This window comes from Manacus vitellinus, unplaced genomic scaffold (assembly GCF_001715985.3).
Source record: "Manacus vitellinus isolate BGI_N305 unplaced genomic scaffold, ASM171598v3 scaffold_44_pilon, whole genome shotgun sequence".
Classification (NCBI taxonomy): Eukaryota; Metazoa; Chordata; class Aves; order Passeriformes; family Pipridae; genus Manacus; species Manacus vitellinus.
Window position 1 is genome coordinate 543,850 of NW_021940565.1, and position 21,755 is coordinate 565,604.

Below are 21,755 nucleotides of genomic sequence, written 5' to 3' on the forward strand. Positions count from 1 at the left end.
TATTTTACAACAACCCTCCCCACAAATGGATGGCAGCCCCCAGACACCTGTTTTTGTTGTTATGTGAGTCTCCAAAATCCTTCTGCATCACAGAAGAGACTCATGCCCCCTCCCCTTGTGCCTTAGGAGGGTCTCCAAACCTCCTCTGATCGAGCTGAGCACCAATAACTCCACCAAATCTGCACTCAGTGCTGCACTGCCAGAGAGACACGAACCCACCTCGTAACTTACACAGACTCTCCTCAGGGAATTTAAACACTCACCCTTAGGCTCCTCCCTGCTCTAAAGACCCCAGGTGAACTCATTTAGTGCCAGCTGGATGATTGCAGAAGGGAGGCTTCACAGGTGGGGTCCCACCTGGGTCACCAAACTTCATCCCACCCCCCCAGCTTGTATTGATTTCAAACCCACAAACCTCCCCCTTACTTTACCAGGTTCCCCCCACAAATGGTTGGCAGACGCTGCCAACCTCTGCCACCACCCTCCCCCTCCCCAAAATAACCACAAACACCAATTTGGTTAAAAAACTTCCTGCAATTGATACGTGCCACCCCTCCAGCCCCCTCACAGTGGGTTGGGGTAGCGGCGCTGGGAAAGCAGCCTGGGTTGGGTGGGTCTGGCAGCAGCAGCAAGCTGGGAAACAGAGAGAGAGAGGTGGTGTAAGCGTCGGTTGTACCCCAAAATGTGGATTTGCTGCATCAGGATGCAGCCACACATAGATCCGCCCCACCACTTCCATCCTCTATCACTCTCCCATCACTGTCCTCCACCAATTCATTTTCTTATAAAACCCCTCAGACCTGGGGCTGGTGTCCCCCAAGTCCCCCTGCCCACGGCAGATAGCCTGAAATCTGGCATCACCCCAAAAGCCAGGAGACACCCCCCCCTCCAAACCCAGAAGCTGTCCCCCCAAAGCCAAGAACCACTCCCAGCCCCATCCAGCACCGCCCAACCTCTCGGGGAGATGCTCTCACCTGAGAGACCTGGGCAGGGTTGTAGAGGGGGATTGTCCCCAGTGGTGGGAGAGGCCCAGGGTAGCCTGCCTGGAAGGGCTGAAGAGAAAGAAATTTAACAGCCACCCCCCAATTTCAGAGCCTCCCCAAGCAGAGAGGTGTCCTGGACACCCCTCATCATGCACAGACACATCCCCCTCCTCTCCTCACCTGCTGTCCTGCTGACTGCCCTCCATCCCTGTCCTGTGAGCCTGTCACCTCCAAGGACACTGGACTAAAACCAAAGGTATTTTGAACCGGTGTTCCTCCTGGGGCAAGAAACAACAACAAAAAAACCCCACACCTTAAAGTCAAGAGAAGATTCTAAAAGGTTGTTGGGGAGAGGGGTGAAGGGACCTACACAGCACCTACCGGGATTTCTGGAGAGAGGCTGAGCCAAAGGGTTTGTCCCAGCTGTGAGAGGGGCATCGGGTGGGGATGGCGATGTCCGCTCCTGAAACCACAGCCACCCGTTTAGAGCAGGAACTCCTTGTGTGGTGAGAGAACCCCTGTGCCAGGTACCACACACCACACGTCTGGGGTCCCACTCTGCACCCAGTCCTGCTGGAGAGGTGCCCCAGGAGCTGCAGGAAACCCAGCTAAGGAGTGGCTACAGGGTCAGGGCAAGCAACCCTGCCACAGAGGTAAACCACCCCACAGCTCTGAATTAGGCAGAAGGCTGGACACCAAGCCTGGGTACAGCATGAAGGGCCACCCAGGTCCATGGATCCCCCTCCGTTCTTCATTTCCTTCTAGTTTTGGAATAATATCCCAGAATTTCCTTCTCTGGGACTGTAGGTCTTCCTCAACCAGGAGGAAACTTTCAGGGGTGGTGGACCTAGCTCCAAGCCCACCCTCAGGGATGTGACACCCTGAGGACTTGGCCAGGACTGGGATAACCACACATGGCTGCTTCTCCCTTGCTGCTGTGCTTCCAATTAAAGAGTTTTTCCCTTCCTTTCAGCTCCTAAAACCTGCCACTCACAGCTGTGTTCCGCTCCAGTGCAGAACAAGCAATCCCCGTGGAGTTTGCCAAGGGCTCAGAGGACCTCCCACATTAAAGAGGCTTTATAAATTTACAATTATTATTAATCAAGGATTCACTTCCAGGCTGAAAGGGCTCCCAGTCGAGCTCTGTCCCCACACAGAAAGGGACATGGCCACGGAAGAGCTGGGCAGTGGCACAGCCTCTGGATGAGTACAGCAACAGCAGGTGATGGGGAGATGTGTCACACGGGGTGTCACCAGGGCCAGGACAGCATTTTGTCCCCTACCTGCAGTTCCGACATGGGGGGGTCTGAGTCTGTCTCAGATGAGGCTTTGGGAGAAGTTTCCTTGGTGGGTTTCGACCGAAACCAGCCAAACCACCTGAATCCAGAGCTCTGGGAAATGGAGGTTGTCACAAAGGAAAAGAGAGGAAAGGGATGAGGGGGTGAGAACGCCCTGGGGCCCCCCCAGACACCTGCTGGGAATGGGCACCGCTTTGCCAGGGGCTGGGCTGGCAAAGGGACATGCAGGCTCAGAGCTCAAGGCTCACATCGTGCTCACCTTGTCCTCATCCGGCTTCTCCGCCTCCTCCTGGGCAGCGTCCTCGCTCTCCGAGGAAGGCCGGCTGTCATCCAAGGAGACAGTGGAGGTCTCCGAGGCAGTCCGAGTCCTTGTCTCTAACTCCTCCTGCTGTCACAGACTGAAGCTGCCACGTGCTGTCCCCGGAGGGGCCACACAGGGCATGGTCAGGGTGCCCCTGGGAATCCTCCATGCCAGGATTAGTGGAGAGCATCCCTAGGGAACCCTGCGTCCCTTACACAGCAGGTGTAAGCAGGAGCACACACAGCAGGGCACAGCCAGGCACTCCAGTGGTGGGAAGGTGTCCCCCGGGGGGACCACTGACACCATGATGGGGGGATTCTGTGCAAGTTCAGTGTGTGGAAGGATAAGCCAGCAAGTCCCAGATTCCCCCAGGACCCCCAGTGGGATGGTGTCCCTGGCCCCTCTGACTCACCTGCTCTGCTGGGAAGGCTGGCTGCACGCTCCTGGGGCACAGCAGGTCATCCCAGGGCTCTCCACCTCCTCCTGCAGAGCAGAAGGGAGGACAGAGTCAGGGTTTGACCCAAGGAGCTCTTATGTATCCATCACAGGTATTTCCAGTGCTTCTATCATCCCATCCCAGAGCACAGTCACCCTTGTGGTGGCCAAGATATCCCCCCAAGAGATGCAAAAGGCCATTCTGGTCCCTGCCCCTGCCAGTACCAGGGAGGTGAAGGCTGAACTGGTGCATCTTAAAGGCAATTTCTAAGGAAGAAATTCTTCCCTGTGAGGGTGGTGAGGCACTGGCACAGAGAAGCTGTGGCTGCCCCATCCCTGGAAGTGTTCCAGGCCAGGTTGGATGGGGCATGGAGCAACTTGGTCTAGTGGAAGGTGTCCCTGCCCATGGTAGGGGGCTGGAACAAGATGAGCTTTAGGTGCCTCCCAGCACAAACATTCAGGGATTCTGTGATTTTTTCGGGGAAACAAGGCAGCAGCACTCACCTGCTGGCGGCACTGGCTGCGGAGGGGCCTCAGCAAAACCCCCTCCTGGAGGGGTGTCTGTTCCTGGGGAGGATGTGGGGGGCTGCAGCTCTTGGCCAGCACTGAGCAGCGGTGACTCTGCAGCCTGAGCAGGGGCTGGGGACCAGGGGGACACATCCTCCTGGGAGCTGGGTCCCTGGGGTGGCACAGATTGGGACCACGGGTCATACTGGTAGCCTTCACTCCGTGGAAGCTCACTGACAGGCTCTCCATCTGCAAAAAAAACCAACAAAACCACACCTCAGGAGCTTACAATTTTTATAATGTTTATAATTCCATCAGACTTCTGCACAGAATTATCCCCTTCTCCCTTACACATCAGCAGGAGCTGGGGGAAGGAGGAAAGACCCCAGGGATCAAGCAAGGGAGGAGGTAGGACACAGCACAGCAGCAGGAACCTTTCAGAGGCCTCAAGGAAGGTGGGCTGGGAAAGACGGGGGGGGGAAACCTTCTGGGAACGTGCCTGAGGTTGCAAAGGAGCTCAGAAGGGGAATGATATGGAAGCAAAGAGCCCACAAGCAGCATATGCACCAGAATTTCAAAGGAGCCTGGGGCCTTGAGCCTTTTCCTTCATTCCTGCTGCACATTCTGAGCAGGAAAGAAAATTCACCAGGAAGTTTTATTCCTGCTCCACAGCAGCGCCCATGGATGAGTTTCTGGCTTTAAGCAGATTTATTCAGGGCTGGGTTTTTATTTGAAAGGCTGGTTGAGCAAGTGGGATTTGTTTTATTTAACACACACACTGGTCCCAGGTGGGAGTCCTGTTTATTCCAGCTCAGCAGCCTCCTGCCAGAAACACACTGAGCCCTGGAAAACTTCTCTCCCATTGCCATGAAACATGGCAGGCAGGACCCAGATCCCATAGGGAAAGACTATGGCACCTCTTGGATGCAGTGCTACCAAACCCTCTGTTTTGCTGCCAGCATTGCCTCCAGCTTGCTCAGGGTTGGCTTCAGTGAGCTGCTCCCACATGGCCTGGAGATGCTCAAGACCCACAGGGAGGAGGATGGATGCTCAATTTGATGCTGCCTGGCAAGCTCAGCTGGAAAAAGTCAGGGAGGACAGCCCAGGCTATAAGGATGGAGGGGGAGGTTGTCGTGACCATGTGGATATCCCTCTCTGGCACCTCATTCAGGCTTTGTCTTTCCAAGATGGATGGATTCAGCCCCAAGCCAGCTTTCTCTGCATGCAGAGTCCCTCAGGTGGTGACTCTGGGCACCCTTCACAATGAACAAAAGGGCCAAGCGTTGGCAAAGTGAGCTGCAGAGACCACACCGAGCAGACTTGACTGCTTGGAGAAGCCAAGCCAAGGGGATCATCACACCTGGGACTTCCTTCCAGGGAAGGAAGATCATAGCCTCAGTCCTGATAGCAGCAGAAGGCAATCAGGATTGATGATCCTTTTTACTGCTTGGGAAAGCTCTCTGAAAAGGAATTTGGCAGCAGCAGGGGAAGCTGATAGGAAGCAACATCTTGAAGGAATTAGTTGTGTTTCATCCTGTCTGCACCAGCTTCTGTTCTCCACCCTTCAGTGCCAGCATTCCCAGCAGAGAGCTAGATCCAAGCAGCAGCAAGGAGCAGGGGGCTGTGCAGAGGTTCCCAGCTGATGGACGTGGATGTGAAGCAATGCTGATGGGTCACCAGCCCCTGGCTTCTCCTCAGTGGGAGATCCCAATGGATGCACTGTCCAGCTGGGAAGGGAAAGCTCTCCAGCTCTTCCCTTCACACCAGGGAAGGGTTGTGTCCCTCATCCTGGTGTCTCTTGGCCCTCTGTGTGGGCTGATGCTGGAGGGGACTCTTGGGGTCACCAAGAGGCAAAGCAAAGGGGTCAAAGAGGCAGCAGGGAAGGGGAAATGCTGGGGCTTCACCAACAGGCATCCTGCAGCTCTGCACACAGCAGGATGAGCTCCTTCCCAAATCCTTCACTCTGTAAGTGTGAAATCCCTTTAGTTCAGCTCCAGTTTGCACCCTCACAGGACTGCCTGGGAATGGGGCCATCTCCCCTGAGGCTCAGCCAGGAGGCACATCCCTCATCCAGCACCCACTCCCAGCTCCTCTTCTCCTCCCACAGCACCCACAGGGACCCCTGAAGCTGTGGTAATTAGGCCCAAATTACTCAGATTTTGTGTGAGGACATGAGTATCAACCCCTCACTTCGCAGCCTATGCCTGAGGGATGCATCCAGGCAGGAGCAACCTTTGAGCTCTGGGGGATGCAAGGAGCAAGGAGTAACTGCTGGAAAAAACTCCAGGGAGTGGGGAGCTGCTTCCCAGCCCGTGACAGCACAATTCCACATATGGAAAAGCCTGCTGTGGTGACCACAACCTGCTGCTTCATTTTCTTTACCTGCTGTCGGAGGAACAGCACAGGAGAGCTCTGGCTGAGCAGGGACCACCTCTGGAGGAAGGTCATCTTCCACCTGCAAGGAGTCAGAGGGAAAACATGACAAAACAGAAAGAAAAAAGGATGTCACAGAGCAAAAACTAAGGAAACCACAAGGCCAATGTAAAGGAAAGCATGGTGCTTGTGGGTCTGGGCCTCACAGCCTGTACCAGACTGCAGGTGAGACCCACACCAGCACAGAGACAGCTCTGTCCTAGCAAATGAGGGTGGGCTGCAGCACCACTGGGAGCAGTCAGGAGAAACGAGATGGGGAAGGCCACAAAACCAAAAGCAGGCATGAAACCTGAACAAAAAGCATTCATCCAAGGACCAGGTATAGCCGAAGGACCCAGGAGTACACCTGTGAGGTGACACCCCACCAGTGTCCTCTGCAACATGTTCCTTGCAAGGGGAGATTATCACCCACCCACACACCAGCCCCTGCCTGCCCCCCTTGAGCCAAAAGAAGGAGTGTTTTCTCTGCTGTGAAGCTCTGCTCACACTGAAGCTGCAGGTCCCACAGCAGAGAGCACATCTCGGGGCTGGCAAGCTGAGAGAGAGGACACCGGGGAAACAACAACCTTTGAGCGTCCCTCCTCATCCCCTCAGACTGAGGACAGAGGAGGATGCTCCTGCAGACAAAACAACACAGACCAGCTGTCCCACTCCATCCTCACTCCTCCTCACCTCCCACTCCCGGCAGCAGGCTCGGAGCTGCTCCAGCCAGTCGGGCTCCAGCGCCTGGTCCTGCTCCGGCATCTCCAGGAGCAGAGGGTCGGAGAGCTTCAGCCTCTCAGCCAGCTGGGGGGCCAGGAGGACAACAGAGATCATCACACATGTCAGATCCACAGGGATCAACTGGGCACATGGGTCAGGGGAAAATAGCATCACTTCACAATATGGGGGTAAAAGTAACACCAGCCTCTTGTGCAGGACTTTTTCCCTCGCCCACACTGCCACAGAGGTGCTGGCCCATCCTGTGCCCTGCAGGGAGTCTCAGCAGGTCCACAGAGATGCCAAAATACCTGTGGCCAAAATGCTCTTCACATCAAACAGGCAGGTAACTATCATCATCTTTTTCCCACCTAACAACCAGCCTGGGGCACTGTCAGGTTTGCAGGACACCCCACCAGGAGCCCTGGAAAGAGCCCAGCCTGCAGGGCTGTGCATCAGCCCCTCACCTACCCCACAAGGATGGGCAGGAGCTGGTGGTTGTCTGATCTGTGCTTACAAATCTCTGAGAAGATTTCACAGCCTCCCAGGCCTGTTTCCCTGATGCTTAACATCCTTAGAGCTAAAGAGTTTTTTCTTAATATCTAAGTGAAATCTTCCCTGCTACAAATTAAGCCTCTCTATCCCTGCTCCTGTGGAAGCTGCGGGGACAGCCAGGCAGCATCCCCAAAGAGCAGCCTCCTGCATGCCAGAGGGCTGTTATCTCATCCCCCGTGCCCCTTACCCCCCCAGCATATCTTGCCTAGAAGAAATAACCCCGAGGCCTTCTTCAGAGGTCATTTCCTCCTCAATCTCTTATCACCCCAACTCTCCTCTACTGCGCTTGCTCCAATTTGGCCCTGTCTCCCAATCAGGACATAGTGCCCCAGCCAAGACCCCTGAGACCCCAGCAGAGGGGGATTATCACCTCCTTGTCTCAGACATGCAGTTTTTGCTCTTAAAACCCTGAGTAGCACTGTAACATTGGCTTTTTTTTTTTTCCTTTTGTATCAACATCCTGTTATGCTGCTGCTCGGTATTTTTTCCATGCTCCACTGTCTCCCCCAGGTCCCTCTCTGCAGTATTGCTGCTGTGTGTTTAATTCCTCCTGCAAAAGAGGAGTCCTGCTGCCCTGGCTGCAGCCCTCTCAGTGACATGGGGCTCCAGCTACCATCAATGGAGCAAGAGGTTCTTTTGGAGCAACCCAGAAGTCCAGGGTGAGATGAAGGGCTCCCTGCAGAGCTAAATCCCAGCCTGAAGGAATTGCTTAGACAAGATTCCAGTTTTAAGACAGCTGGATGATGGGAGATGACACTCAAAGCACTGCTCTTCATCCACATCTTTACTGAATTTTCTCTTGCTGGCATCAACCCACTTCTTGGAGGTTTATCAAGTTATCCCCCAGCTCCTTCACGCTCATTTATCTTTGACACTTTGCTATGAGGTTGCTGTATCAAGGGCCACCAACAGCCATCCAGAGGTGACTTTGCAACTCAAAGTCACACAGGTCTTTGCAGCTCCACAGCACACAGGTCTCAGCTATCCCTTCCACACTATTCTCCATCAGACATTTCTTTCTATTCCTGAACTTTTTAAAAACAAACTCCAAACGAGCAGAAAACACACTTCCCAACTCTGATGTTACAGCAAGACACGACCTGCACAGCCAGAGCCCAGCCTGGGACAGGGCCTGGCCATGGAGAGCAGAGTAACCCAGCACCCAGCCAGGAGTTTGAACTCCCTACAGACCCACTGTCCCACCTCTTTACAAACACACCTATGTTCATCCTAAATCAATTGCAGGAAAAAGGAAATTATAAGCATGATTACTCCTAAACGGGAGGAATGTTTAATCCAAAAGCTAATGTGCACTTTGATCCAATATTAATGAACCAGCACCTGGTTGTATATAGTCCCTAGCTTCAAAAGAGGGGAAGTCTTAATCAAACACTAATGTGTATCATAATTTGTAACACAGCCTAAAACATCAAAGACAAGAGCGTCTACGAATGCACTAGTTTTTCAGATGAAAGTGTTTTCTCCCAGGAGAAGCATTATCCCCAGCAGAACAGCAGATCTGAGAGGCTGTTACACAGTAAATAGGATTCAATGATTGGGGGGGGGGGGGGCATGCCAGTCAAGTTTTGGGTGATTTCAGCAGCACCTGTTTCAGATGGGCATCCTTGCTGCCCCTCACCTCAGGGGCACCACAGCTTGTGCCCCTTTCATGGAACCACAGAATGGTTTGGGGTTGAAAAGGACCTTGAAGATCATCTCATTCCAATCCCCTGCCATGGGCAGGGACGCCTTCCACTAGCCCAGGTTGCTCCAAGCCCCATCCAACCTTGTCTCAAAGGATGGAGGAAGGCTTAAGCAGCCCTGGCACTGCCCTGGTGATGTGCACAGAGAGGACAGACCTGGTCTCCCTACAGCTCCCAACCTTCCCAGGGAACCTGGGATGATTTGCTTCACCCCTCCCTGCCCCAGCACCCTCCTCATGAAGCAGAGGACTGTGCTTGGTGCTGCAAGCTGAGACATGCTCCTACTCGCTGTCACTCCAAAAATGCTCCCAGCAGGTAACCAGAGTCATGGGTGATGTACTGGAAGGGAAATGTGAAGCATTCCAGAACTAAAAGCATCTTTTATTTCCAAATAACTCTGCCCCTACTTGGCAGTCAACAAAATTCCCTTGCTTTCTACCCTAAATCCGTGGGGATTAGAGACCCCAAAGAGGTGTTGGCTTTGCTGTGCTCCACCCACACCAGGCAGCAAACCCTGGGGGGGCTGCTCAGAGCTGCCAAGCACTGCCAGCCACAGGAGAAACCGAGGATGCTTCCCACCACACCAGCTCCTGAGTGGGTATCACACCCTGCTGAGGATGGAGGATGTCCCAGACTCACCTTCATCACCTGCTGGGCCAGGACAGGGTGGGTGGCTGGGTCCTGGTGCAGGAGCACCGTGGAGATCTGCTCACAGTACTGCAGGGCCTGGGCTGGCAGCCCGTGGTCGGCCAGGCGGGAGGCGTAGAGCAGCTTGTACACCTGGGGAGAGGGAAGCACAGGGGAGCAGGGAGAGGGACAGGGACATGCCTGGGGGTGTCCTCTGCTGTGGCACATCATCCCAGTGTGACTTGGAGCACCCAGATCATGGGTCTCGTGACCTGCAACTCAGGGGCACTTCCACCCATTCCCATGGGGGCATCCAGCCCCACCCCCTGAACCAGGCAGGTGGTGGGGAGAGCACAGCAGCTCCATGGAATGACAGAATGGTTGGGAGAGACATTAAAGATCATCACTTTCCAGCCTCCCTGCCATGGAGGCAGAGACACCTTCCACTAGACCAGGTTGCTCCAAGCCCTATCCAACTTGGCCCGGAACACTCCCGTGGATGTATCCACCCAATCCATGCAGTGCCTGAGGCAGCAACAGCCAGGTGCTGGTTTGCCATGGGACAAGCCCATCCACCACCCAGAGAGCAGGAAGGCAACCAGACCTGAGCAAGCACTGATCACATACACTGTGCACCCCAAAATCTGCCCTGGGTGACCCCCCCTCTGTGCCAAAGCAGCCTCCCCATCACTTCCTAAGCCCAGCAAGGGAACAAGCCCCAGGAGCAGCCTGAATTCTTGGCTTTATGAGGATGGGTTCATGTTTTGGGGCAGGTCTGAGCTGCTGCACAGGATGTACTTGAGCGTCTCTGCTACCTGGAAGGGGAGCAGGAAGGATTCAGGCTGTCGTAGCTGCTGGCAGTACTCCAAGATTTCCATCCTCTGGATGGCCTCCGTGCTGGCAAACCGGGCAAACACCTGGCTGCAGGGAAGAGTAGGGTCAGCAAGCAAGAGCAGAGGCCCCTGCCCAAAAAGCCCCACACAGCTTACATTCACAGCGGCAAAACCACAAACAGGGATTGCTCTGGCATGGGAGTGAGATCCCAGGGGTGGGCAGAAGGTAGGACAGGTGCCCCTGGCAGGAGCATCAGCCCCCCGGGCTCGCTCACCGGTGGCTGCTGCCCAGCAGGGCCATGCGGGCTGCCTTGTCCCCGAAGTAGCCAAAAGGGATGTCTGCCATCAGGTAGCAGAAATGAGCTGCTTCGACTGCTCCCTTGCTGGCTGGATGGGAGTGAAAAGGCAAACATTTAGTCCTGAGACATCACCACGTAGTCAGTGTGGTGCTGGAGGCCCCCAAGCTCACACAAAAGCCCAAACCCAACAGCCCTGCCTTCCTTCTCTGTCCATGCAGACCCCGACCCCTCCCTTCTCTGTGTTTTTTGTCCGTTTTCCCTGACTGCTGATTTCTGTACTTAGGTTTCAGTTCAGTGGTAGAACTAGGGGAGCCTGAGCAGCTCCAGCTCTGATACTGTAGGTGCCCACTCCCCCATGACAGCTGCTCCCAATGGTCTCAGCTCACCCAAAGTGTCTCCCATGGTGACGATGGCTCGGTGGTTCAGCTCCACGTCTCCAACCTTGTTGGACAACATCACAGCCAGGTGGGGCCTCCAGTCCCCCCACGTGGCATCGCCGCAGCACTGGAGGGAGACGGAGGAGAGCAAAGGTGAGGAGAGATTGTCACCACAAGGTGGGTGTCACAGGCAGGTGACAGCACAGGGGAACGTGCCAGGGGCAGCCTCCTGCTCACAGACCAGCGCTGCCTGAGGGATCCTTCCTGACATGAGCTGGAAGAGGGTCTGCAGGGGGTCATTGGTGGCCAGTGTGCTGGTGAACCTGCAAGGAGACAGCAGAGATAGGGACCCCAAACCCTCATTCACCTCCAAGGGCATGTTCCAAATGCTCCATGAAAGTGACATCCTGAGGGGCTTTCCAGCAAATCACAAAATAGTTTGGATTGGAAGGGACCTTAAAAGATCATCTCATTCCAACCCCCTGCCATGGGCAGGGACACCTTCCACTATCCCAGGTTGCTCCAGGCCCTGTCCAACCTGGCCTTGGATGCTTCCAGGGATGGGGCAGCCACAGTTTCTTTGGGTAACCTGTGCCAGGGCCTCACCACACTCACAGGGGAAAATTTCTTCCCAATATCCAATCTAAATCTACATTCCTTCAGCTTAAGCCATTCCCCCTTGTCCTATCACTCCATGCCCTTGTAAAAAGGAGGCAGAGAGGATCATCAGCCCACGGGGATGACGATCTGCATTACCTCCAGAGCAGGCAGGTCTCCAGGACAACAAGGGATAAAACCTCCTTAAAAGGATTTGGGTTCCACAAGACAGAAAATTTCTGCTTAACTCTCCCTGAAGGGATCAGCCCAATCCAGACTAAGTACGTTAATTCTGCCAGAAAATGTTCATACGAGTGGGATGAACAGCTGGGACCAGGCTGGAGCACAGGGAAGATGGCTCAGCTCCCCCTGCCCCGTGGCTGCCTTTGCTAGTGCAGAGGTGAAGCCAAAGACTCAGAATAAATCAACACCACACATCCAGGGAATGGCTTTCCTCCTGCTTTCCAGCCCTCACTTGGTTTCTCCTGTCCATCAGGAAGACTGAAGGACTCAGGCCTATCTGGATGAATGCTCTCTCCCCTCTTTGCCCCCTCTAAAAAGCTCCACCTGAAATCAATGCCCTTTTTGCAGTGCTCTGGGGCTGAGGGCACTGAAGGGACAGCAGGCTTGGCAAAACCATGGAGCATCACACCCTGCTTTGGCTTCTCCCACTTACCCGGTGAGCACCCAGCTGTAGGTCCGAGGGTCCATCTTGCTGGAGAGGAAGAGGGCATGGCCCCACAGCTGGTTTCTCATGGCCCAGACCAGAGCATCCTGCAGGCCAAGGAGGAGGAGAAAAAGGGTTTGCATCAACTCTGCTTCCCTGCCCTCCTCCATTGCCAGGGAACCCTCTGCTCCCCCAGCTCAGAGAAGAGCCCATAACTGCTCTGGCTGTAAATAGTACCCTTCAAAAATCTCTTCCAGAGAGATCCCTTTATCTTTCTACCTTGAACAATTACAACAACTTGGACCTTCATGGCAATATTGTCGCTTGGGGATTTGCAGGACTCCTGATTTTCCAGCGATCTATGGTGCCTGCTAGCTCTCAATGCCACCACTGTGGGATCCCAGCCTGGGCACTCAAATTTCTCTGCATCCAACCCTCCTGAATTCTCCTTCTGCCTTAGGTATCCCTGGACATCATAGCTGCAGATGAGGTTGAAACTGGAGGATCTTTAAGGTCCCTTCCAACCCAAACCATTCTAGGATTCTATGAAACTAAAGGTGCAGTGCTGGTAAAAGCCTCTGCATCACATCTGCACTTGGATCCCCCATCCCAGTTCCCAATGGTGGGAAATCACTGCCAAAAGCCCTGTTGTACAAACACAATTTGAAGGGTCGATCCCACAGCCACCTCTTGGCCACCCTTCCCTTTAAAACCCACCTGAAGAGGACAAACCCTCAAGCCCCATCTGTCCTGGGTCCCACTCACCACTTACTTTCTTCCTGCCATAGTAGAGGAGCTTGGTGAACTTCTCCACTATCTGTGCCTGTGTCTCCACCACGGGAGGGACCTCCCCGGTGATGAGGTCCAGCGTCCCCGCCTGCCGCGACGCCCACTCGTCGTCCATCAGCCCCACCAGGTTGGCTGCAGGCTCCTGCCTCTTGTACTTCTCCTCACGCCTGCAGTCCTGCATCAGCAGCTCGGCCGTGTCCGAGCCCACCATGGACTGGGAAAGGGAAGGAATGAGGCACTTGGAGGCTGCCCCACAAGCAGAGGTTGATGGCCCTTCCAGTCCAACACCCTCACAACACCCGCATCCTCATCCCAGCGCATCGCCCCAGTCAGGTCAGCCTTGGCCACCAGCACACAGGTTTGGAGAGAAAAGGATTCAGCACAACTAGGAACACCTTCACTGCACTCTCTCTGAAGACCTTATCCACCTGCTTCCAGCAAGCAACCACAGATTAAGATGGGGTGGATTTCCATGGATTAAGGGAACAAGCCCCTTTTACATGCAAGCACTGGCTGCTCAGCAAAGGTGGCACCAGTCCCTTTCACTGGGTTGTTGGTGGTTCCCAAAGATCAAAAGCAGTCACAGAGAAGAATTTGCTCCAAATATCCAGGCAGCATCAAACTGATGGATAGTGCTATGGAAATGGGATTCTCTTAAGGTACATGCCCCCCTTAAAAATAGCTACTGGATCAAGAGGCACCTACGGGATATACAACTTGTCTCATTTCTCAGATCAAAAAAGTCATCCCCTTCCATGGGATACCTACCCCATTCTGCCTGCAGAGGAGGACCAGGAGTTTCCAGAGAAGAGCTGAATCTCTGCCCCTCTGTGTTGAGGGGTCACAGCCCACGGCGATCTTCTGCTGGCAAAATGTCATCACATCCACCTTGTGCAGATCTTCCCTACAGCACCAGAGAAAGGCATCAAGGAAACCCAAGGCAAAGCAGTCTAGGACATCATTCAGGCTTAAAGAGTCCCCAGGTTCACTGATGGGAATGCCAAAGGTTCCAAGCAAGAGCTGGAGAAGATCCCCAGTACCAATGACCACATAGCAGATTTAAGCTCAAAACCACCCAAATTTTCTCATTATTACAACTCTGCAGGTTTCTGTGTTTCAGGGATGCCAAGTGCATTTCAAGCCCTCTCTGTGCCCTCCTAGTAATATTTTCCTCCATCCATCTGCAAAGAACTCAGTTTTGCTTTGCTGGGCTGCCATTACATCCATGGATGTCTGAGGCTGCAGGAGCAGGCACAGTCTGTTACTTAACTGGCAGAGTGGAGGGTCACACTTGTGACCACAAACTCTTTGGGACTGAAACATGAGCAGAAACCTTTAAGCTGGTTGCAAGTCAGGCAAAATTGCTGTTGTACAATAAAATTGCCAGAGAGTTGGAAAGAAAGCATGGATGAGACAGGGGAGAGAGACTGGGGATGGGGAGAGAGATGTTGATCCTGATTCAACCAAACCAAGGTATTATATGGAGATTCCCAACATACCCTTTGGCACGAGTGGTAATCCAGAATCATAGAATGGTTTGGGTTACAAGTGACCTTAAAGATCATCCCATTCCAGCCCCTGCCATGGGCAGGGACACCTTGATCTAGACCAGGTTGCTTCAAGCCTCATCCAGCCTGGCCTTGGACACTTCCAGGGATGGGGCAGCCACAGCTTCTCGGGGCAGCCTGTGCCAGGGCCTCCTCACCCTCTCAGGAAGCCTTTCTTCCCAATATCTAATCTAAACCTACTCTCAGTTTGAAGCCATTCCCCCTTATCATCACTACAGTTCTCAATGAAGATTCCCTCTCTGTCTTCCCTGTAGGTCCCCCTTCAGAGACTGAGAGGTTGATGTGAGGCCTCCACGCAACCTTTTCTTCTCCAGGCTGAACAGCCTCAATTTTCTCATCCTGTCTCCATAGGGGAGGTGCTCCAGTTTCTTTATCAACTTCATGGGCCTTCCCTGGACTTTCTGCAACAGTTCCCATGTCCTTCTTATGCTGGAGAAACCAGAACTATACTCAGTATTCCAAGTGAGGTCTCCTGAGAGCACAGTGCAGGGGGACCTCCAGGTCCTCTACCCAGCTTCTGTGTATATGCAGCCCTTTTGCTCAGTAAACAGTTTTTCCTTTTCTCTCCCTGCTTGGATTGTGAGTGGCCTGAAACACACTGTTGTAACCAGTACAACACAGACACAACTTGATGCAACACACCAGGGCCCACACTGGATGAAGGCACATTCTGTGCTCAGCAGTCTCAGGGGACAAAAACCTTAGGAAAAGCTTAACCACAGGTTGACCCAGGACTTTAGACTTACAAAGAGATGCAAAAAAAAATCATTTTTCTGGGACATCAGTACAAAATAAGGTCAGACATACAAACCACATGGAACACACACCCCATGAATATTCAAAAAGGACCCCAAAACATCTCCCTTTATCCAAATCAACCCACACAGCATCAAAGGGGCTGGGATCCCACCCTGAACTTAGATGTGGCCTTTGCAGATAACTCAAAACCACAGGGACCCTGGAGCCTGCCTTGAGCTCATGTCTCCTCTGAAAGAAGACAGCCAGGAGGACGCAGCTCCTGGACCTGTGGGTGCAGCATACCTGGCCAGGGGCCCTGGGAAGGCTTGCAGCTCCTCCAGCTCTTTTGTGCCATGAAGGAGTGCCTGAAAAACAGAAGCAAATTCAGCAGCTGGACTCCAGCAACCAGGCCAGCCCCCCATGGGCAATCTGAAAGCCAGTGCCTTGGCCAAGGGCTCCATGGTGCCAGTGAACCCACTGTCTGTGCTGCCTTAAGGGAATCCCCGAGCACAGACCCCAAACCATCACACGGACCCAGGGCTAAGGTCCAGGAAAGAAATGCCTGCTGAGATGGCATCTGCCTCCTTTGGGAGGAAAAGTAGGAGACTGAAATGCTGTGGTAGGCTCTGGGGATGGATACAGCCTCTGTATTTGGAGCACCTCAGGAGGGTGAGTGGAGTTGTCCCTTAGAGTTACAGAGCACATCTGTCCCCCTCCATCAGAAGGGATCACTGCAAGCAGGTGCCAAGGGTTACAGAGGGGAAGGCTGAAAGCAGAGCCTGGCACGATGCAGACTCAAAAATCCATGTGAGATGGAGAGAAGATGGGAGCAGGGGACAGGAAGGCTGCTAAGGAGGCTATTTGGGTGATGAACGGTGTTTGCAGCCCTCAGGGCAGGAGGAGCCACTCCAGCGAGGGGACCAGGGGAGTCTGGGGGTCCAGGCTGTGTCATACCTCCAGGCTGTGCAGCTCAACGTGGGCCAGCTGCCCCTCTGCAGGGTGGTGGGGACGTGGCAGCACCAGGTGTCCTCCAGCCCCGAAGCACAGCGACGTGTGAGGCCGAGAGAACTTGAGGGGAACGGCCGGGGTCGGGGTGGGCACCAAGGGACCCCCTGCAATGACACACAGGCCACTGTGAGTCCCCTCATGCCAACCTGTAAGGACTTAAAGAGCACAGCTGCCTGTCTCAAGCACTGTCAAGGCCACAGAAAGAACTTGCCATAGGATAAGCCACCCCAGTGGGAACTTGAGATAAGCACAGGAGGGAGGAATCTGCAACGGGAAGGTGCTAATTCCAGGCTTGGCAAGGTGAGGTCTGGTTAGCACAGCCTGGTTAATGCATCCAGACAAAAATTCCACTGTGGCAAGCTGTGGGAAAGGAAGCAACTGCTCAGACACATCACCTCAAGTTATGGGAACAGCATCTGCGACCACCTCATGGATACTCAGAGCTTGGACTGTATAAAGTTGGTATCCCCAGAAGAACAACTCCAGGACTCCCTCCACTAAGAAGCCCAGGGTGAAGAAGGACCAACAGGATGCTGCTGGATCCACAGGTGGTGACTGTCTTCTGCTTGGTATCTCGTATCTCCTCCTCTCCAGGCCCTTTCCTATTTCCTTCTCTCTCTTTACCTCACATTTACTGTTAAATAAAATCCATACTACTGACTTCAGCATATGATCTACTTTGCACCTTAATTCAAGCAGAAGTGTCAGTCAATCAGATCAAAACATGACTCCACCCCACATCCACTATGGAGGACATGACCAGCTCCCACCTTGTCCCACAACTTCGATAGCTCTCCCTTGACTCCCCTATGCCAGAACTATCCCCAAAAGCAGCAGGTGTGCACAATAGGTCCTGCACCTACCCAGGCAGAGCCCCCAGTCCACGCTCCCACCCCACAGCCCCACAGTCACACCTTGTGCCTGCAAAACCTCCTCCAGGAACAGACCAAAGCTGTGAGACAGCCAGTCTCCTATCCCCAGCCATTTATTCCTTTGCTCCCTCCTTGTCAGATCACCCCCCCCCCCCACAGCTCACCTGTTTGTTCCAGGTTCCAGCTCCCTGGGAGCACAGGATCATACTGGTCGGCACCGTCACGGATGTACTGGCTGAGCTCGTGGCTGCTGGAGCTGAGCCCTGACTCGTGGTACTGCAGGAGCAGGCTGGGCTGCGAGGAAGGGAGAACACAAACCTGGCTGAGGAACAAGGGACACCTCTGCTTTCCTGCTCCCAGGGCAGTGGGACAGCTCTGCTGCTCCAGGAAAGTGCCCAGCGGGAGCGGCAAAGCTGATTCCCAGCTCATGCCCTGCAGCATCTTGGGTTTATCCTGGCACATAACCTTTGCAAAGGCTTGGAAAAATAATTTACATCAGGCACTGGTCTAGCCTGACAGCTGTCCTGGCCCTAAGATGAGCTCCTCAACACAGCCAAGGAGATGGGGCTTGGGAACCCAAAAAAGCATCACCCAGGACTAAAATTACCACAGCAGCTTTGATTTGATATTTTCATTTGATGTTTTAATTTTTCCTTGGCAAAACAGCAATCAGGACACAAGTGTGATGGAGCAGGACTGGTTTGACGGAGCTGACACTGACACACAGCTGCCAGCTACCCAGGGAAGACTGAATCACGGAATCATAGAATTTTTTAGGTTGGGAAAGACCCCTAAGATCACTGAGTTCAGCCATTAACCTAGCCATTTGCACCACTACCCCAAGTGCCACACCTACGAGCCTTTTAAATCCCTCCAGGGATGGTGACTCCACCACCTCCCTGGGCAGCCTGTGCCAGGGCTTGACAAGCCTTTTGGTGATGACTTTTTTCCTAATATCCAACCTAAACCTCTCCTCCCAGCCCGGGAGATGGAGTTCATAAACACTAATAACCCATTAAAATAATCCCCAGGGACTGTTAGACACTGAGTGCAACATAGCAAAGTGTCCCTTTTCTCCTCAGCTGGAGTGGGGACAAATGAATTGCTCCCCAAATCTCTGGGAAATCCCCCAAGCCTCTTGTCCTCCACCCCTGCCCATACTGAGGTTACCTCCTGGGGTTGGCCACCAGCCTCCCCTGAATTGCTGCCAAGGGTTTCTCCCCCTGCCCCTTCCCTCCTGGCAGCCGAGGTGTAGCTCTCCTCGTGGGAACCATAGGTCTGCATCCTGCAGGTGGGAGCAAAGGGAGACACCCTGAAGGTCTGAAATTTTGGAACCAGCCACAAACCCACTGATTTTGTGGCCGATGGTTGCCCCAGGTTGCCCAGAGTGCCCACCCTTACCTGTCCTGCCCCGGGGGGCCCGTGGCCAGGTTGGGGTGGTAGCCCCTGTAGTAGTGCTGGCCCCGGTAACTGGTGCTCTTGCCATAAGGCTCTCCCTGTCTTGGGTCTAGAGAGGGAATCAAGATTTAGCACCACCCCTCCAGAGCAACAATGAAGAGCAAAAGAAAAGCCACGAGTCCAGCAATCTGCCATGCACACCCCATTTGCTTCCAAATTATCCTGACATATTGGAGGTATAACACCCTCCTGGACGTGTCTGTCAACACAGCACTGAGGTCCTCTCCCTTTTCCTCCCTTCCCTTCTGTTCAGCCCCAAAACTCCAGGAACAGCAGAAAAGAGGCCCTGGCCACCATGATCACACAGCACCATCAAGCTCAGCCCAGAACCAGGAATGACACAGGATTTTAGCTGTGGAAATGAAGATCAAACATCCCTTGGGTGGACCTAGGTCCTGCTCAGGTTTCCTAAATGCAAACTGGCAGCCTGTGCTGCACAGGTAGAACACCACCCAGGAGTGTGAGCAGGAAAAAGCCCTGTACATGTGCAAGCCCTGGGAGAAGAGCCCACCCCAGAGAAAGCATCACTTCTTCTGCAAGCAAGCTGCCTCCATCGTGAGATCCAAAGGATAAGCCCATACCTCTGTCACCCTGCCAGGCCACCGGCTGCCTCTGGTGGCTTTGGTAGGGATAGTCATCCCTGTAGCTGGCTGCTGGATACTGCCAGTGGGGGTCTTCATATCCTTGCCTGAAAAACAACACGACATAATCTGAGGAGGGAAGGGCACCACTGTGGGTTCTGGACCACATCTGGGGTTAAACCTGTGCAAAGGATGGGACCTTTGGAGGCAGGAATGGGGATGGAAATAAAGCCAGGCCCCCTGCCCAGTGGCAGGGCCAGACACCGATCCAGCATCACACCTGGAAGGAGCAGTACGAGGTCTGGATACCTTCCCATCCCCACCTGTGAGAAAGCTGTGCACTGAAGTCTCAGGTGATGCCCAGTTTCAGAGAATCACAGAATGGTGTGGAGTGGAAGGGACCTTTAATAGTCGTCTCATTCCAACCCCCCACCCAGTCTGGCCTTGAGATATTCCAGGGATGGGGCAGCCACAGCTTCTCTGGGCAACCTGTGCCAGGGCCTCATCACCCTCACAGGGAAGAATTTCTTCCCAATATCCCATCTAACCCTGCCCTTTGGTAGCGTTAATCCATTCCCCCTTGTCCTGTCACTCTATGCCCCTGTTACAAGTCCCTCTCCAGCTCTCTTGTAGCCCCTTTAGGCACTGGAAAGGGCACTAAGGCCTTGCTGGAACCTTCCCTTGTCTTTTCTGCCAAGCTCTGGAGCTGCTGTGCCCACAGCTCCCAGCCCAAGCCACCCACCTGGCACTCAGGTTGCTTAACCCTTCCCAATTTACACAGGGATTTGATCAGCCCTGTGCAACACCCCCTTCCCAGCATGAGCATCGTTCAGCCTCAAAACCCCACGTGCCCACTCCATAACTCACCAAGGGTCATAACTCAGGAAAATCAACCCAAATTTGCCAGAGCACTGAAGCTCTTTCTCAGCACCAAGAGCATCCTCCAGCCCACATTTTATCCATCCACCCTCTGCTGTTTCAGCAGCTGAGTTTGCAGGCTGCCTCTTGCTCCCGTATTAGCCTCTGCATTTTTATTGTTCACCTTGCACTTCGGAAAAAAGGACTGCATTTAATCAAATCCGCGGGAAAAATGCACCTCGGGACCGAGACGGGGCGTGTGAAACGGCAACCACAGAAGCCACAGCTGGAAGAAGAAAATCAGAGCTACGACTGCCACACAGCCTTAAACACACAAGTCGGGGGCTGCTTTAATAGCCGAACATCCCCCGCTGACACGCTGCTTCCCTGCGCAGCCACAAGGGCAGGACCCGCGGGCGGTGACACGGGCGATCCCTGTTTCAGGAGGGTTTTGGAGGAGAGGGGTCGGCGGGAGCAGCTCTCACCTGGAGTAGGGCGGGCTGGGGTAGGTGCTGCCGTAGTGCTCGGCCCCCGAGGCCCGTCTGCGGGTGTCCCTGCGGGGGGGGTGTCCCTCCTCCCGGGGGTATCCCGGGACGTGGCTCCCGTCCCAGGAGCCGGGGCGAGGGGGATGCCCTGCGCGGAGGAGCTGCCGCCGGAGCGGGGAAGGGGGGCCGGGGTGCCCCTCTGCCCAAGCCCCCCAGGCTGGAGGCCTCTCCCGGGGCTGGGGGGGCCAGGCAGGGGACCGGGGGTCCATCACAAGCTTGCCGGCAAGATCCTCTCCGGTTTGGGGGAGCTAAAGTCCCAAACGACTTTGGCGGCCTGCAAGGGAAAAGCCACAGTGTGTTTGATCAACAGCTTTTCACTCCCCTCCAAGTCCCCCATGGCAGCTACTCTCTGCTTTTGGGAGCGTGCTGGAAAACCAGCATCCTTTCCAAGATGCCCAGAGGCAAGGAAAAGCCATCACCACATCTGCCTTAACTTCAAGGTCCCTATAAAACACCAGCATTAAATGGGATGTTTTTGGAAGCATTCTTGAACCCTAGAATGGTTTGAGTTGGAAAAGACCTGAGAGATTATTTCATCCCACCCCCTGCCATGGGCAAGGAGCACCTTCCACTATCCCAGGTTGCTCCAAGCCCCCTCCAACCTGGCCTGGGACACTTCCAGCAATGGGGCAGCCACAGCTTCTCTGGGCAACCTGTGCCAGGGCCTCACCACCCTCACAGGGAAAAATTTCCTCCTAAAACCTAATCTAAATCTCTCCTCTTTCAGTTTAAAACCATTGCCCCTTGTCATATTGCTACAGGCCCTGCTATAAAGTTCGTCCCCATCTTGCTTATAAAGCCCCCTTAGATAGGTGGCATCCAGGCAGGATCCTCCTGCATTCCCAGCTGCAAAGCACCGCTGGTCACAGGCCTCCCAGACAGGTGAGAAATCACCCTCTCCTCTGTGACACAGCAGTGAAACCCCATTTTATACGTGGTAGGGAGGGGATATTGTCAAAGCTCTGAGCAGGACAAGATGTTATGTGCAAAGAAATGAGTAAGGACAGAGACAGGGAGCAGTGGA

At 54.1% G+C, this 21,755-nt stretch overlaps 1 protein-coding gene across 1 annotated transcript; it reads right to left on the reverse strand.

Moving 5' to 3' along the window:
* Positions 1-531: 531 nt before the first annotated feature.
* Positions 532-20,940, reverse strand: LOC103766888 (protein transport protein Sec16B). Its single transcript, XM_018078987.1, has 25 exons — positions 20,672-20,940; positions 19,329-19,435; positions 18,691-18,796; positions 18,460-18,574; positions 17,454-17,583; positions 16,364-16,521; positions 15,713-15,774; positions 13,872-14,007; positions 13,087-13,317; positions 12,324-12,421; positions 11,292-11,373; positions 11,060-11,177; positions 10,650-10,761; positions 10,357-10,462; positions 9,554-9,694; positions 6,630-6,743; positions 5,907-5,979; positions 3,522-3,773; positions 2,995-3,065; positions 2,541-2,669; positions 2,267-2,374; positions 1,365-1,446; positions 1,164-1,261; positions 975-1,052; positions 532-633 (listed from the first exon to the last, which is right to left on the reverse strand). Exons 1-25 carry the CDS (start codon positions 20,938-20,940, stop codon positions 565-567), a joined length of 3,045 nt encoding a protein of 1,014 aa, XP_017934476.1. The 3' UTR covers positions 532-564.
* Between the last annotated feature and the right edge of the window lie 815 nt (positions 20,941-21,755).

Bases quoted from the DNA above. Each gene is read 5' to 3' on its own strand.
- LOC103766888 (XM_018078987.1), bottom strand. From the start codon at position 20,940: ATGGACCCCCGGTCCCCTGCCTGGCCCCCCCAGCCCCGGGAGAGGCCT. The intron at 13,318-13,871 runs GTAGGTATCCCA...TCCCTTTCCCAG, and splicing joins TCCTCTGCAGGCAGAATGGG to TCCATGGTGGGCTCGGACAC. The intron at 6,744-9,553 runs GTGAGTCTGGGA...CTGGCCCCCCAG, and splicing joins TGGCCCAGCAGGTGATGAAG to CTGGCTGAGAGGCTGAAGCT.